The sequence below is a fragment of the Lingula anatina genome, chromosome 4, assembly GCF_051362555.1.
Source record: "Lingula anatina isolate TDL-2025a chromosome 4, LinAna3.0, whole genome shotgun sequence".
Lineage (NCBI taxonomy): Eukaryota > Metazoa > Brachiopoda > Lingulata > Lingulida > Lingulidae > Lingula > Lingula anatina.
Genome location: NC_141770.1, coordinates 25,831,897 through 25,848,847, shown reverse-complemented (window position 1 = coordinate 25,848,847; position 16,951 = coordinate 25,831,897). Strand labels below are relative to the sequence as shown.

Genomic DNA, 16,951 nt, shown 5'->3' with positions numbered 1-16,951 from the left:
GGATTGGTCAAGGGTCATTACAAAATATATAAATATAATAAGTTCTGTATGTCACCTAGTGCTAAGCTTACACTCTGCAGTTTTTGTACTCAAAAGTTTTTGGGATCTTAACAAGTATATGCAGCAGGAAATATACCTATGAAGTTTTAGCCAGATCAGGAGTAACATAAATCATTATCTGCATAAAAATGGGATCCCAATTCCTCATCCCCAGAATACAGCATTTCAATATCACAGATTCACTGCCACATAATTATAGACTTGCACTTCCATGTCAGTAAATTACAGCTTGTCACTTCAATAAATTATCAATTTGCTCAGCACCTGCACAAGAATAAGCTACAGGCTACAAGACTAGATCACGAACAGTATATGAGATATACCATTTAAAAACATAACACTTGAATCATTCTCCATCAGACTTGGCCCCCTATAGCGTCGCACATTGTGGCCGAGCGCACGCGTCTGGATTTCATAACTCACCCACACTTGCCCCATATAATACATTGTAACCTCTATGTGATATCGCTATTCGCAATGCGCGATGCTTTCGAGTTTCGGGGTCCTGCCTATGAAATATGGTGGACCCCACTTAAAAGCAGGCCACTGTCAATACCCTGATGGTCTGTCCACCTCTACACACGCCATTAAATCTCAGCTCCCGAGTTTAAATTGTTAGGCCCTTGCAGTGACGGCATATGTGGAGGCGGAGAGACCATCAGGGTTTTAGCAACATCATTTTTATGTGGATCAGCCATGTTTAGTCCTCAGATCTGTTAGTCCGCAGATCAACTTGTTCTGAATACATTCTAACAGACATTGGGGTACTTAATTTGTGGCTCAAGTCATTTTAATTAAAATTTGTGCATGTCTAGTGTGAACACGGCTTCATTAATCAGAGACCGATGTTTCTGAAAAGCTACTAGCAGGGCGGCGTGACCCCCCATGAACTCTATCCTTTTGTTGGGCTTTTCTTTATAAACCTAAAGGCTCTGTTCTCACAACTTTTAGATCGATCTATCACCGCGGGGAGTCTCACTAGATTACTGTCAGATAATCCCCCTTAAGTGTCCGTCCCCGCCTACTACAAGCTTTAAGGGGTAATTAACTTTCGTGTCCGCCCGGCTGACAGCTATTTAGCGTGAACCCCCAGGGAGTTAGGTCGATCCAATGTAGGTCGATCTAATCTATGAGAATGGGGTGAAAGACTACACTGATCATGTTTCCACTTTCCTATTATAGCTCTTGCCCTTAAATAGAAGATAAACTGAGCCTTTGTGACCACGCAAACCCTGTAATATTTTTTCTTCGTGTACATTTAAAGCTTGATTACACAGGCATAAGTGTGTTGCAAAGTTTTAAAAGCTGTAATGTTAGTAGTTAGTAACTAAAAATTTAGCTAGAAAAACTGAGCTTCGATATTTTTTAACAGAGGCCTGGTGTTTAAATAAGAGTGCCTATAAATGGACTTAGCTATTGTACATTCAAAACGTACATGTAAATATTGTAAACATATCAGATTTTATCTACTGCTTTGGCTTACATTCTTTGCTTTTTTAGTTAGAGATTATTTTATCTCAGCAAAACACTTCCAAAAAACAAAATCTCCCACAAAGCATGTGAAATCTGTAAATACATACTGATACATAAAAATAGAGAAATAAAATTTTATAGTTCAAGGTGATTCTGAATGATGAAACATTGATAACTTCCAACTATAAGGCTATATATACTGCACTATCATAAATATGGAAAGATGCCAAAGTATATTATAATATATAAACAATCACTGTTGCTGCCTCTGGATCCAGTTCAATATATAATGCAGTGATAGTACATACATAGGAGTGCTATATATATATAGATTAGCAATGTACATCCCAGTGTTAAACTGATGCCTGCTGATAATGATTTCTGTGTAATACCATGTGCCTATTGATTTAACTTTAGCCTTGGTGCACCCTGAGTGTCAGGGCCCTAGGCCTTAATACATCAAGTCACATACTGTAGCTCTCCAATTAGCACTATTATATCTCCATATACCACCATTATTTCTCCATATAGCACCATTTTGAAAAATTAAACAACTTAGAAGTTGTTACATACAAAACAAGACTATTACGTAAGAGAGTCCCCTATAAACAACCCCTATGTTTGGCACAGCCAGTAAAATGAATTCATTTTGATTGGTGTTTCCAAACAGTTGGCAGGGAATGGGTAGAAGAAAAACAAACCTGTTTTCACAGGAAAATCTAATGCTTGGCGCCTTTAAATTACAGCACAACGTCAAGGTTTCAGAGCTCTAAAACTTTTAATGCCAAACAACTGTAAAACATTTTCAGCTCCCTCAAAAACCAAACTAAACTGACTCTGTGTAATATGATGTGTGCCTTTGCTCTTTGCTGGCTAGCTTAAAATTGGTTTATTCTGCACATATACATAAAGCACTGAAAGGTGTTGGTAAACTCAGGGTTAGGTGTTAAGACCATGAACTCAGGCAGGCAGCTTCCCTGGAAAGGTTTATGTGTAAGGTTATGAATTGAAGCTGTTCAGGGACTCTGATGTTCTATTACATGGCACAAGGGCTGAGACTGTCAGACATACTCTACATTATGATCTTCTCAACGAAATTGCAATACAATGAGAAATTCACGTCCAGACCCTTCTCCTCTCCCAATATGAGCCAATATAACCCTATTCATTCTTCATTAGCTATGAATGAATTATTGAACAGCAACAATCCATTCAAATGGAGACAAAATACCACTAGTGGCATATTCCATCAGCACAAGTTTTGAAAATCAAATCTGGCTGTGCATCATTTAACATGGCATCTGTGTACTCATTTAGTTAAGCTACGTTAACAGAAGTGAACCCATTTAGATATTTCCTATCTAAATAGTGAACCAAATGCAAACTCAAACTGAGCCTACAAACACCAGCCAGTGCTGACACAGGTAAAAATGACCTAATCTTGTTTATGAAGTCATATCTGCATGTGTAAATAGGAAAGAGGAAGATGACTTCACACAGCTGTTCAGATTTTCCCAATGCATGGTATTCCTATCATTTTTTAATGAACCTTTCTTTCATGATCATACCATTACAGCATGTGCAGTGCCGTGGATCCATATCTCACGGCAATAGACCAGAGCACTGGTATTGATTTCACGAACACAGGTCTGGTCGAGAACATCGCCAAATGTGCTCTTCACAAAGGTACTTAAACATCATAAGCAAATGATTGGAAAGAGAAAATGAGCATTAAGACATAAACATGAATATGTGCACATACACCCCATTCTCATAGATTAGATCGACCTACATTGGATCGACCTAACTCCCTGGGGGTTCACGCTAAATAGCTGTCAGCCGGGCGGACACGAAAGTTAATTACCTCTTAAAGCTTGTAGTAGGCGGGGACGGACACTTAAGGGGGATTATCTGACAGTAATCTAGTGAGACTCCCCGCGGTGATAGATCGATCTAAAAGTTGTGAGAACAGAGCCATAGACTAGGACAAACCGAAAATGCAGTTTGAAATATCAGTGAGCTACATTATAATCAATCCAGTCAGACCAATAACATAGTTCACAGATGTCAGGTAAAATGTGGCCCTTTTGCCTATTCCTTGACAACTGGGTACAGTGTAAAAAACAAAATGTCTCTCCTTGTCAGAAAATACATCTGAACATGCCTGTACACTAGGAGGAGTCAGCTGTTATAACTGGACTAGAGTTATGTAATACTAATGACAGCCAGCATGCAGGGTCCAGGCAAGGGAAACACACCCTATTCCTACCAACACAAGCAATCTATTAGTGCCAGCCACCTGCATCATTATCATTTAGCATGATCACTCATTACTGTGCTCTTTCTTGGCCCTTGATAGCCAAGAAAATCATTCAAATATAGACTGACCAGAAATTACGTTACGTAAACTTCTAACAACATGATCAATAATGACGTTGAATAACAATAGTCATGTTGTAACTCTCTAACAATACTTCTGATGGATCACAGAAGTATTTCAGTACACTGCATGTGATAGCACAAGCTGTTAATATATCTTCTGAGAAAAGTCTACAAATAATTATAATCTTGTATTAAATATGCTGCACTCATGACTCCTACCTACACTCATTATTTTAACACAAAATTCTGATTTACTTTTATTCAAAGTGTATTTTCTGTAACCTTTTTTTAATATGCGTTACAATGTAGTTGTGACATATCCAACAAAAGTCACTTCCCCCTCAAATGAATAATTTGATAAATTACTAAATGATAAATTATATTAAATAAACTAGCACAACATTTTTATTCTACATTACACTAAAACCAACAAATACCTGTTATAATGGTGACTTCATGCGTTTTTGCAAAAACAGTGCAAAAAAATAAGTGCAACAATATTTGAGATTATTACTATCATTATTATTAATTACTATCATTTTTATTTTTGTCACCTTACATTTTCTGTCACTTGTCATTTGTATGAAAAAAATATAGAATTTGTGTTTCAGCTGCTGTTGGTTTATCAGGTCTAAGCTTGTAAAAGAATGGGTACTGTTGCACAGCAACATTTGAGTCCGGAAGGGTGCACGATTTCCACACAAAGTAATGACTAATGCGCCCATGGCAAGGTCTTTGTTCATTTTTCCGTGATTTGTTTCCTTTTGGTTTAAAAAAATCACCCGAACTAGTTTCGACAATGTCAGTGCCGACATTATTAAGTATGTTCCCTTTTTACGTCCTTATACCAATTGGCATTGAGACTCGTGTGGATTAAATCAACTTTTACACTATGTAAATGAGTATTGTATAGGCAAGCAAGCCGAGGCAAGACGAACTTGGACGAAGTTCAGCTTACCTTTGTAATGTACTCTCAGATTGTTTTGCGACAATCCAATAAAGTTGTATTTGTCTTTAGGGCTCCATGATCTCGGAAGGGGTGTCTCGTCTTCATTTACCGCTGGATACAGGTCCTTGAGACGATCAGTAAGCTGCTGAGGCGTGATATTTGAACCATCCCCTGGAACAGGGGCACCTTTCGTAGCCATCTTTGTGATTTCATAGCCCGGATGAAATTTACCGCAAGTCGGTTCATAATTAGAGCCGTCAAACCATTGTCGTTAAAATATTAACAAAACAATTAATTTGTGATTCAAATTTGGTGTCTCAATGTACCTGATGAAATGATTTTTGAGACATTTTGCGGTATAAGCAGTGTTTTTTATACTCTCCAACTTTTTCCTTCGGTACCAATCTATATTGCAATTCCAGGTTGACTTTAACGACAAACTGTAACCATAACAATCCGCCATCTTGAACATGAGCAGACTGCATGGATTGTAAAGTTCTTGTATTGATGTTTAATTTAAACAAGTATTTGACATAAAAAGCATACTACTTTAAAAGGAGCGAGAGAGAATAACTAAGTGACAGCTAATATGTCTTCGGGAAAGCTAGCTCTTGCGAAATTACCGCCTATTCAAGGGTAAGTTGATGAAATTTGTGTTGTTTATATTTAACTACAGTGTTTTTAAAACACCAACACAGTGCACTTACAGGGCATGCAGACGGTCAATGACAAATTTTAATGAATAGCAGAGATGAACAACTTATTTACCAATTTCAATATTGTTTCAGTTTAGAATCAAACAAACACTGAATTATTTTATTAGGTACTGAGTACATGTACAGTATATTGTTGTGGACAGCATACAGTGGCTGCAGCCTTTTTGTATATGACTGAAGATAAATTATTAAGCCACATGGATTGTATCATCATATAAGGGAAACTTTGATTTAGATACCCCCATGTTTTAAAGTACCAAGAACGCTATGGTAGGTGACAGGTAACTCATGTACGCCAGTGGCGTATGACCAGCTTAAAAATAAATCCATTGATTACAGCATTCATAAATCGATCTCATTTCTGGAAAGCATTCTGTTAAACAGTCTCTTTAAATTCCAGGCAAATAGCAGAATATTCCCCAGGTTCTTCCAGACAGAATGAGGGGTTTTCAGGGCCAACATACACTATCTCTGGATCCAATATCAAGTACAATCTTCCCCAGCCGCATGCACTCAAGGTAAAAGAATCATTGTAAACCACAGTGCTGTTTGTTACTTTTTGGTCTAACTTGGTAAAATAATTATTATTATTATTTTCATTATCATTTTAAAGGAAATATCTGAAACTTGAATGTCTGGAAGTTTGTATCTCCCCACTGTAGCCATGCTTCTAATTTAATTTTGTCAACTTTAAAATTCAAGATAAAGGGCTTTTACAGTTGAATGTGAATTATGTAATATTATCATTATATTGATATTATTTTCATCTATTTTAATTTTTGCATCCCTCTATATTATTTTCATATATATTATTTTTCTTTCTCTCTATATTAATTTCATGTACATTTTTCCCTTTCTCTCTATATTATTCTCTTCTTAGTTCTATATTATTTTTCTGTCTCTCTATATAATTTCTTCTATATCATGTGTCTATCTCTCTGTATTCTAGCCTTATGTGGATACAAAAGCAGGTGAGTTGGACACATGGCCAGCACATGCCTCAGGTCACTCTGTGTCCAAGACCTCCTTACACCTGTCCAGAAATAAACAGCTGGTGGTCATGAATGAGGAAGAGATGGGGAAACCACAGATGATACCAAAGCCTAGATTCCTCGACCAATTGGAGTCCTACTTAAAGAAAGAGTTGAGGGCTCTCGGCGTAACAGATGTCAAACCTGATGAGTTAAGGTTACAAGTGAGTGAAATGTTATAGCTTTGATTTTAAATTCTAAAGTTGCTAGACATTTTTTTTTAATTAGCAAAAATATTTTATGCCCTTCTTTACAGCCCAGGTAAATACTTGTATGAAACAAAATATCTGAAGGTTATCATCGGTTTTGTAATTATGTGTTTTATGGTACTTGCAAGTATAGTCTTAACAAAAAAAAAAAAAAAAAAAAAAAAAAAAAAACAGCTATAAAACCAACAATTCTCACTGAGTTTCTGTAATTGAAAATTGCCCATGCATACCATACTTACCCCCAGTATAAGTATTAAGGCTACTGGTACCTTTCAGTAACCTCTGAAACTCAGGGTGCTATAGGGGGAAAAAAACAGCAACTTCTAAATATACGTGTTTCTTGTTACTCCAGGCTCACAGAGAAGTATTTGAATACCTGGTAGAAGACTTCAAGACATACAAGCCACTTCTGTCAGCCATAAAGAATGAATATGAAATGATGCTAGCTTACCAGAGGGAGCAAATACGGCAGCTGGAACCACTAAAGGTAGATTTTTGACATGGATCTTTTTGTGATTTGTGTGGTATATTTTTGTAGAAACATTTCACTGTATTTTCCCCTTTATTTATTACTTTTACACCATTTGTTTCCCATAAAAAAGTAAAAAAAAAAAAAAAAACATTTGCATCTTATTAATATTCTTTTGAAATTATGGTAAATGGAAGGAATATAGGTGGTAAAAAGTTCAATAGAAGGGAAAATACTGATATGGGACGTCTTGCAATTTTTTCATTAACTTCAATTATGCAAATTATGAATTCAAAGTAATTAAAATTATGATGATGGCAATAAAAATGACAACAGTACTGATAATGGAAGAAACATATGGTGTTAATTATATTAAAACAGTTGAAGTAACCAAAATGTCAAATAATTTCAGCAAATGCTGGTGACAGTATCAGAACAGTGTGATCAGAAAATAATGCAGCACAGAGAACAGGAAAAGCAAGGTAAGATACTGGTAGCTTCATCCTGTTGACTACAATTCCAATGTTGATTTAGAAGTTGGATTTTAAAAAATTAATCTATTTTCCTTTTGATTTTTGAAAATTCTTTAAAATTCTTGTAATTGTACTACTTCATGGAATAAATGAGATATTTATGTGATGTATTTAATTCTACTGAAATATTATTGAACTTCACTTAGTCAAGACAATGATAACCAGACAGAAATGAAATAGATTAATACACTTGTTTTATCTTAATGTAACATAAGACAATTATTATTCTTCATTTTCCATGAACGTCATTATCAAAGAAAGATCAACCAAAACAATGCCCCAAAATTCCTCATCATCACATTTTTTGTACTTTCAGAAATATTCGATTTAAAGAAAGAAAACGCAGGTTTGTATAAAAAAATAGATGACATGACAAATGAACAAAGAACCCTGCAGGCCACAGTGAAGAAACTGATGGAAGAGCTGGAGGGTCAGGAAGAGATGTACAGGAACGAGGCAGATTCCAGGAAACTGCTCATCTCGGAAATCAATGACTTGAAATCTCAGACACAGGACCTGTTAATGTCCACACAGGTGGAGGTGAAGATTGACAAAGATGACGACCCTGTCATGTTGAAGATTGCTCTCAAGTAAGTCAAAGTTTTGGGCTTCTTGGAAACAAGGATTAAGAACTAAATAACTGCCCACTGATTACTGTGTGTCTATTAAAGTACTAGTAGCTGTTTTAACAGTAACTGAGTGTATTACACAGCTGATGAGATCCTCTCCACTGAAAAGATCATAAAGCTTTCAAATGTGTAATTGTTTTTATTCTCTAGACTAACTGGACCAAAAGGAACTTAAAATTTCTATATTGTAAAAAGAAAATGTAGTCATAGAGTTTTTCTCTTTTTAATTTTTAGAAAAGCACGAGAAGATGAGCGAGCAGCTGCTAAGAGACTGGCCATCATGGAGGCAGATTATGGGGAGGTCGTGTCGCGGAGGGAGTTTGAACAAATTACAGCAAAACTAGCAGTGAGTAGACTCCATTGGACTTCATGCCTCTCTTTGTCATATTTTATTGATCAGATCAAACAAATAATAATATGCAGTGCACTGCATGGAGTATGTTGTTTAGTGTTTATGTGTTTAGACAACTGAATGGGTGGCTATTGTTTTACAGAATATAGGAATTTGGTCATAAGCAATTTCATATTGTTCTAATTTTTTGTTTGATTTGATTTTACTTGACTATCTAAAGTTTTTCCTTATTTCCCTTTCATAGTTCACTCTTGTTGTTTTTTTTCTATTTTTATCTATCTTGACTGCTACAAAGACTGTTCTATTGTAAAATATGTACCCTTATATCATGTAAAATTTTTACTTTATAATTTTTTCAGGAATTGGAAGAAAAACATACAACACTTCAAGATGACTTTGACAAACTAAAAGAAGAATATGAGTAAGTGTTTGGAAAAAAAATATGTAATAATTTACAGAATGGAGAGGAAGTGTTCAATCAATTTTTTTCTTTTTTTATCATGACCTTTTAGGTGTATAATATACATGTGGTGTCAATGTCCATCAATTTTTTTTCAACATGTACAACAGATAATTGCTACAATGAAGATCCAAGTTTGCCGTTCAAACTGATATTTTATAGACTGTAATACCTGTCATGTTTATATTGCAGCACTTTACTGGACATCAACAAGCAGCTTGAACAGCAGAGGAATGACTTCTACCAGGAAAGTGTGTCCCTCAGAGAATGCTCAACTCCAAGGTAAGAGGAGGGGTCTTAGATTAATTTTCAGGCTAGAGCAATGCTTTGAGAAAAGCATTTATCTTTATTGTTTAATTTGTTTTTTTATTATTTCTTGTTTTTGATGTTTCTGTTTCTTCTGTTTCTTCAGTATTTGAATACTGTGAAAAGTCCTCAATTTGTAATGTTTTCTTTTTCTTTAAAGGCATCTTAAAATACCATTTCACATTCTTCAAAGATTAAATAAAAATTTCCCCTTTTTTCCTTCTCAACAGCAAGAATCATAATGTTTTATCAATTAAACCCTAAAAAATTAATACAACACATTACCCTCTGTCTCTCCCCCAGGCCTGACTGGAGCAAGGTGGCTGAGGTTCTCCAGGGAGGTGCTGAGAGGTGGGCTGAGTTGTCTGAGGGGAAGACCAGCAATGAGTTGGTGGAGGTGCTCCTCACAGAGCTGGGTGGCAAGGGAGAGGAGGAAGGAGCTGAGTACTTTGAGGGCCAGGTAGGCTTACCGCACCTCTGTGGTCTGATATTTTTAATAACATTTTGTACACAACTTAGTTAAATGAATTTGTTTGAAATTTACTTGAGTACTAGTATGTTGCAATGAAAATGAACAGAACCAGGGTAGTTTAAGAAGTGAACAAATTTGCAGAATGTGACAGAATAATGATGGGAGGAAATGAGGGGGTAAAATGGACAAAATCAAAACCTTAATCTTAGTACATGTAGGTAACATTTTCAAGATTTGCAATTGGAAATAAACATCCCCTACAAAGAAAACAAGTAAAGAAAGAAATAAGAAGATTCAAAGTGCTACAATTGTATATATGTACCAATGCTAGTATGTAAAAATATGGTATATTTTCATCAGGGAACTGATGAGAGCATTCCTAAGTACCTGAGATATGAAGGTCAAGTACGCAACAGAAGATTAGGCAAGAGAGACACTGCATTCCTTGTCAAAGACATCTGGAGAGAGAAGGCAGCTCATGATGCAGAGGTAAAGAAAATGCAGCAATATTTTTATTACTTACTACTATGTCATAGCTGTGTCCAATTTCCTGTTTACTTTACACAGACTCACTTCTGATCGATTGATGTAAATTTTACATGTAGCATTAAGTCCAGATAACTGTTGTGGTTTCCATTTTTTTTTTTTTTTTTTTTACAATTATTCTTTTATATTTACACTGTCAAAATAATGGTGATGTGTGTTACTAGTGTAGAGGCTTTTCAAATCAATTTTATAACTTCATGATAACTGCAACTTCAAATATACATCAAGTTTATTTACCTTTTATGATTTTCATGGAGAGAGTAAATTAAGAAACTGACACAATAACAATAATAATTCTTTTTTATAGAAAACAGATGGCACCCGTACCACATTGGATGATTTCCTTTACCTGTACCTGCAGCGTAGGTTTGGTGTAGAGTCTATGATAGTGGAGTGGGGGTACAATCTACACGACGCCTGTCAGAGGTTCTCTCAGGATATCACCATTGGTACTTTCTGGTCAATACTCACTAATGAGGTAAGTGTTCAAAACAGACTGCAGGTGTGTATTATACTTTTTAAAAGATGAAAAAGTGGACTTTGGTGAAGGCAGCATGAAATACAGTACTAACACTGCACAATCTGTGACCTTAACTGCCTTTATGTTTCCATGAAGGGACAAAAACAGTAATTAACCAAACTGTTAGTGTTTTGTTTCATTTATAAATTGTAGATTTTATTAATGCTTCTCACACAAATAGTAAAAAGTGCGATTACATGCTTTTAGACTACCATCTACCAAGGCAACAAATTGATTTTCCACAAGTATTCACATATATGTCTATAGATAAATAGACAGTCATTTTGGCTCTCAGTCAAGCAAAAAATGTCCACTATAATAACTGCTGCCCTGGTAGAGGGTAGTGATGCACACAACATAATCAGTCTGAAAAAGCTCACTTAGAGTTCAGCCAGGACTGAGAACCAGGAGCACTAGTTTAAAAAAATGGACATTTCTCTTGTGAGAATGCAAATAAAACCATTCCCAATGTATCACACAATTCACAACTCATTTCTGCTTCTGAATGTTTCAGTTTGATGAAGACCTGTTCCACACAGAGCTTCAGACAATAGAAAAGGTCCAGAACACCATGACAAAGATAGACATGGACAAAGGCAACGAGGGGATGGTGGCTAAGACTGACTTCAAGGCAGGACTGAAGGAATGCTTCCCTGATGCTGATGATGAAGGGATTGACGCCCTCATGGAGGCTGCTGTCATAGAGCTGGAGGCCGTGGAGAGTGACACTTTGGAATATAAGAAATTATTTATGGAGGTGAGAGCGACTATTTGGGTAGAAAAGGGAAGCACAAGAAAGAAGAAAGTGTATGTGTGTATGTGTGTGTGTGTGGGGGGGTGAGGGGGGGTGGGGGGGGGGGTGGAGGAGGGGTCTCCCAAGTAGCAAATAATTTATTGAAAATGCCCAAAACTTTATCTCATCCTCTTTGAATTTCACTCTCTTGTCAAAACTGTAAGCAGTTACTTTGCAATAATTCCAGTAATGCATGGTGTTACAAGTAGAGTTTTTAAGTGAAGTTTCATGGTTCATGTTATTTGAAATTTCCCTTCCTAATCTCCTGCAGGATGATGAAGGTAACACGGGTCCTTTTGTGCCAGCAATCAAAAACCAGCTGAAGAAAGAGAGGCAGGTCTACATTGATGATATCAAGGCAGAGCTAACATTGGAGGAGGGGCAAACGTAAGTATATGGATTAATAGCTTCTCACTGAAGTAGTATAAACAAAGATGAAACCTATTTCATACAATAGTCAATTTTCCAGTTCATTTTTAGAGCTGTTTGTAATAGTTTTTATAGCTATTAAATATAATTTGATATCCATTTATTGGTTCTTTTATAAATTGTGTGTAGACTGTGAAAATGCATGAGAAGCAACTAAACATTGTTTCATTTTTTATCAAAATTTCAGCCTGATACACTGTTCATTGTTTTTCCTTGGGAGTGTCGGAAAAATTCATCCAACAATGAAAACAATTATTAATATCAAACTTTCACACCTAACACATTGTATTTTCCTCTCCAGGGAAGTGGATGTGGATGCATTGAGAATGGGCATCACTGTGGCTGACCCAGAGATTGATGGACCACACATGGACAAGTACCTGACCTGGACCTATGCATGCACTAGAGAAGCTCTGGACATAGAACCCAAACCAACCATCACTATTGATGACATGAATGCACGTATGTTGGTTGGGGACCTCAAAAGAGTTGGCATCAAGTTGTAAAACAGTGGACTTTTTATGAAATGTTTTTTCTTCTTATAAGATGTTTGAATTATTCAATATGCATTCAAGAAAATACATTGTCATTTTATTAACTGAAAAAAATTCATTTCTCGGCTCTCTTCTTGTAGAAACTGCAGGATGATGAGTTAGTTTTGTCTACACATTTCCCACCCATTTATTCTTCTGTTTAAAGTGTATGATTTTTTTTAATTGGTGTGCTGGTTCAATGTATCTCAGATACACATTTTTAAGACATTTAAACATGCACTGCAATGTGGGGGCTGCTTAGAAGTAGAGGTTTGTGCAATACACGTAGAAAATCGTTTGCTCTCACACAGTAATTGATAGTCTCTTTAGTATATTTGAGAGGCATATCAAATGCAAAAATTGTGACAATCAAAGCAAAACTCAGATGTGGTTTAAAAAATATGTTAGTTTTTTATTTTGTGCGACTTTGAACTTGATAAGGCAGTAGGTATTTTTGACATGAAGTGACAAAATATAAGAATGATGTGAATGATTTCTTTGCATTGAGGACATCACATTCCCAAAAGCACCTCTGAATACACATCATGTAAATGTATACTGTAAATAATGCCAATTATTTGTTAATATTGTAAATTATTACAATGTAAATATGCAATGTAAATAAATGACTATTATCAAAATGCTTATAATAAATTTTCTAACATAGAAAATATACTTTTTTCTCCCTCTCATCCTTAGACATATTCAATAGAAGATGCACACTAAACTACATGTACGTATTGTACTGTACTATCTGTGACATTCTGAGTTCTTAAACCTTTTTTCAGTACTGATGAAAACATCTTACAATATTTCTTTGATCACAGAATACCGATTTCAGCAAACTGTTGCCTGTTAAACTTCAGATCAACCTACATGTACAATTACAGTCATTACCCAATATAAAACTTCCCAGTTAACACTGATCTGATCTCTTTAACATAGCACTTGCTCAGATTTCACCCCATTTATCCAAACTTCACAGTCCGATATCAAAATCTGGGTTTCCCGTAAAATGAGTTTTGGCAAAGGCCACGTGTACGTCAGTGTCCAAAGTGACTTCTTTCACAGCAGGCACCTTCATCATGTGAGACATGTAAGCCTTCAGTTTTGGTAGCTGGTCCTCTGGGTACCCCACCCCTGTCACCACTGATGTCATCCCCACACGCTCCAGCCACGGCCAGATGTAGAGGTCCACAAGAGATATAGCATCCCCTGGAATAGTTTTCATGTAATCTATGCAAACTGCAGTTTTATTATTTTTTTCATAAAACATTTATTAATGTGTCATTTGATTATTTTAATTATTTTACCAGTACATCACTTTTCTTTTTACAAAGAAAATGCCATTAATTCTCTGTCAAGAAAAACTATAACAATTATTTTGTACTTATTAATATTTTTAGCCTGGAAATCTAAAATTCTTTCTCTCACCAATTTCACATTGCTTTCATTTCACTTGAAAATATATCTTCCACAATGAATTGCTCTCACCTTGAAGATGTAAAAATAACATCCTTTATAGTATGCCAGTAAAGATAACTTACATCACTTGCTATGTACATACCCATCATGAATGGTCCTTTGATTGCCTGTTCATATCTTTCTAATGCTGTAAACATATCTCTGGCAGACTGGGTATCTTCTCCTGCAGAGTCAAAGGCAGCCTTGTGCCAGGGACCGATAACCTGAAATAAAAATGATAACATTTGCAACAATTTAAGACCCAATATCATGAATATGCAAGGATAGGACAGTCGGCAAAACTTCAAAGGGTAAGCGGATGAGCGAAGGCCTGACCTGCGGCATATGAGGCAGTCAGCGTGGTTTTAGTGCGTAGGTGAAGCCGTGTTGTATGTTGGCGATTTCAAGGTATGTAAATTACATTTTTCAGTCTGTTGGTTACTATGAAAATTTATGTGCACAAGGGGCATATTTGAGTCCTAGCAACAACTAAGGCAAGTTCCACCAATCTCTACAGTATTTTTCATTGCTTAATAAATCATCTTACACGAAATGTAATTTTTTTATTTAACTGTCTATTACCCAAAAGAAACTTTCTGAAAGAAGGGGCAGTGTCTTATTGACTACAGATGCATATTGTCAATAATCTGTGCGTATGCACCATTATAGATAATACCACATGAACTTGAAAAAACGAGTACTGAATGGTATAACTTGATACCATCAGTTCCCTTTAGTAATCAGAGTCACCAGCTCAGCAGTTGACCACCTGATAGAATAAACAGTAGCTGGGTGGAGACTACTGCCGGGCTGGTGCCTGATTACTACTGTAACAGCCAACTGACTTCTTGCTAGCTATAGTTAATATGTGCCTTTGTGAATGGGCTTAAAAAATCGGTCTTACTTTTCCAAATCCTTCCATCAGTAGTTTCCCACAGGCTCTCTCGTAAGGGTCAGAGAGCATTAATGGTTTCTGACTGGGAAACACATCCTCTAGGTATTCACAAATGATGACAGAGTCAGTCAGTGTCCTTCCACCTGGAATTTCCAAGGTTGGCACGGTTCCTTTTTCGTTTATCTCCAAATACCATTCCGGTTTGCTTCTAAGATTGATGTTCACTATTTCATACCTAAAAATAAAAATTTTAATGTAATATAACATCAAGAATGCCTTGATAATACTGATAACATAAGAATTTCTTATAATGATTACAGTACGTGTCATCTAACATATTACCTTAAACTATGAATTGTCTCTGCTCCCTGTTATCAGTGATATGACAACATACCGAGTATACAGTTTCTTCTACACTAACATCACCACCACCAGTTTTTTCACTATCCCAATCTTCATTATTCATTTCTTCCTTTCTTTATTCATTCATTTATTTATTCTATTTTACAATTTAATTTTAATTGACATAAGTTATAGGGAAATACACAGTGGTAGCAGGCTTTAAATGTCTCGTTTCCTTGATGACTTTTATAGGTGTACGTGTTCACAATGAAACTATCGTACTAAGTACTAGATCTATCCACATCATCTGGGGCTCTTGCTGATTCTTTAATGCAATCAGATTAACTGAATGCCACGCCTCTTTAAATACTGGGTAGCTAGGGTGTGATTACCTTTCATGTGTGCTCGGCTTCTGGAAGTTTTTTTCGCTTCTTTCCGAGTACAACCAAAGGCACATGAGTTGGATTGATCTACCAAGTACGATAGTATCATTGGGAACGCGCCCTGTGACTTACGGTATCTCCTTGTAAGTGAGGACCAGTTTAACTCTCTCGCTGAATGGGCAGAACCGCTGACAATACACCCTATGTAACTTATCAGTACTGGCTGGCTTACTGGAGCCTGGAATAGAAATGTGAAGAATTAGCAATTGATGAAGCTATAAATCCATTTACTGGAGAGAACAACGTTTCTAACAGACTGTGACAAATTTATTCAATATGTCACCGTGACACGGAGACTAGCCTTGGGCCAATGAAACGAACGTTTAGCGTGCATAAGTTTTAGCTGACCGATTACTCTCTTTCGTGGAAACTTTGACCTCCCAATTATTTAAATGTATATTCAGTATGTGAGATCCAAATGCACTAGACAAAGACAAACGTAGACATGCCTTCAATCACCTGTTTATGGCCTACCTTTTCCAAGCACTCGTGGTTGATGAACCGACATTGTTGTAGGTGTCGCTATCGGTGACAAGTTTTTGCCCTTTATAAGAATTTAATTTTCTGAAGTATTTTCTTTTGCAAATAAAAAAATACATTAACTATTCAATCTTTGCATCTGTCTATATAATTACTTGTATCTAAATAACATTTTAAATTTTTGATTGTTTATATTCATTTATTTATTTATCCATTGAATACCAAATTATTATTGATGGATAGATTTTAATAAAAATTAATAAATAAAGTAATAGAAATAAGGTTAGATTTATTCGTTGATTGACAAGCTCGTGTACACAAAAAGAGCAATTCTAGTTTTTATATTTTTGTGCAAACGTCTCTTGCTTTTTTGCAAATTGTTTTTAACTCTCTCTCTCTTTCTCTCTCTCATTCGAAAGAAGCTCATTCAAATAGCTTAATTGTAACCCTTCATTATTATTATTA

General features: G+C 35.9%; 3 protein-coding genes across 3 annotated transcripts in view; 1 reads left to right on the top strand and 2 right to left on the bottom strand.

Moving 5' to 3' along the window:
* The window catches only part of LOC106157843 (ran-binding protein 9), a 23,424-nt gene extending 18,328 nt beyond the window's left edge, over nucleotides 1-5,096 (bottom strand). Inside the window, exon 1 of the mRNA XM_013533611.2 lies at nucleotides 4,874-5,096. Coding sequence (XP_013389065.2) covers nucleotides 4,874-5,063 — 190 coding nt within the window. The 5' untranslated portion in view covers nucleotides 5,064-5,096. The remainder of the gene's footprint in view (nucleotides 1-4,873) is intronic.
* A 181-nt stretch (nucleotides 5,097-5,277) lies between these two features.
* LOC106157839 (translin-associated factor X-interacting protein 1) lies at nucleotides 5,278-12,852 on the top strand. The gene is made up of 15 exons (XM_013533605.3): nucleotides 5,278-5,500; nucleotides 5,981-6,098; nucleotides 6,530-6,775; nucleotides 7,173-7,307; nucleotides 7,702-7,771; nucleotides 8,139-8,412; nucleotides 8,686-8,797; nucleotides 9,163-9,224; nucleotides 9,456-9,545; nucleotides 9,873-10,029; nucleotides 10,402-10,530; nucleotides 10,895-11,065; nucleotides 11,622-11,864; nucleotides 12,172-12,287; nucleotides 12,631-12,852. Exons 1-15 carry the CDS (start codon nucleotides 5,454-5,456, stop codon nucleotides 12,833-12,835), a joined length of 2,175 nt encoding a protein of 724 aa, XP_013389059.2. The 5' UTR covers nucleotides 5,278-5,453; the 3' UTR covers nucleotides 12,836-12,852.
* Nucleotides 12,853-13,841: 989 nt separating this feature from the next.
* LOC106157841 (pyrimidodiazepine synthase) lies at nucleotides 13,842-16,573 on the bottom strand. Its single transcript, XM_087011496.1, has 5 exons — nucleotides 16,481-16,573; nucleotides 16,079-16,184; nucleotides 15,231-15,456; nucleotides 14,415-14,550; nucleotides 13,842-14,077 (listed from the first exon to the last, which is right to left on the bottom strand). The coding sequence occupies exons 1-5, from the start codon at nucleotides 16,512-16,514 to the stop codon at nucleotides 13,842-13,844; spliced, it is 738 nt and encodes a 245-aa protein (XP_086867622.1). The 5' UTR covers nucleotides 16,515-16,573.
* Nucleotides 16,574-16,951: the final 378 nt, after the last annotated feature.

Bases quoted from the DNA above. Each gene is read 5' to 3' on its own strand.
- LOC106157839 (XM_013533605.3), top strand. From the start codon at position 5,454: ATGTCTTCGGGAAAGCTAGCTCTTGCGAAATTACCGCCTATTCAAGG. The intron at 8,413-8,685 runs GTAAGTCAAAGT...TTTAATTTTTAG, and splicing joins ATGTTGAAGATTGCTCTCAA to AAAAGCACGAGAAGATGAGC. The intron at 9,225-9,455 runs GTAAGTGTTTGG...TTTATATTGCAG, and splicing joins AAACTAAAAGAAGAATATGA to CACTTTACTGGACATCAACA.
- LOC106157841 (XM_087011496.1), bottom strand. From the start codon at position 16,514: ATGTCGGTTCATCAACCACGAGTGCTTGGAAAAG. The intron at 15,457-16,078 runs GTAAGTCACAGG...TTTTATTTTTAG, and splicing joins CTCACTTACAAGGAGATACC to GTATGAAATAGTGAACATCA. The intron at 14,078-14,414 runs GTGATGTAAGTT...AAACTATTCCAG, and splicing joins GATGGGTATGTACATAGCAA to GGGATGCTATATCTCTTGTG.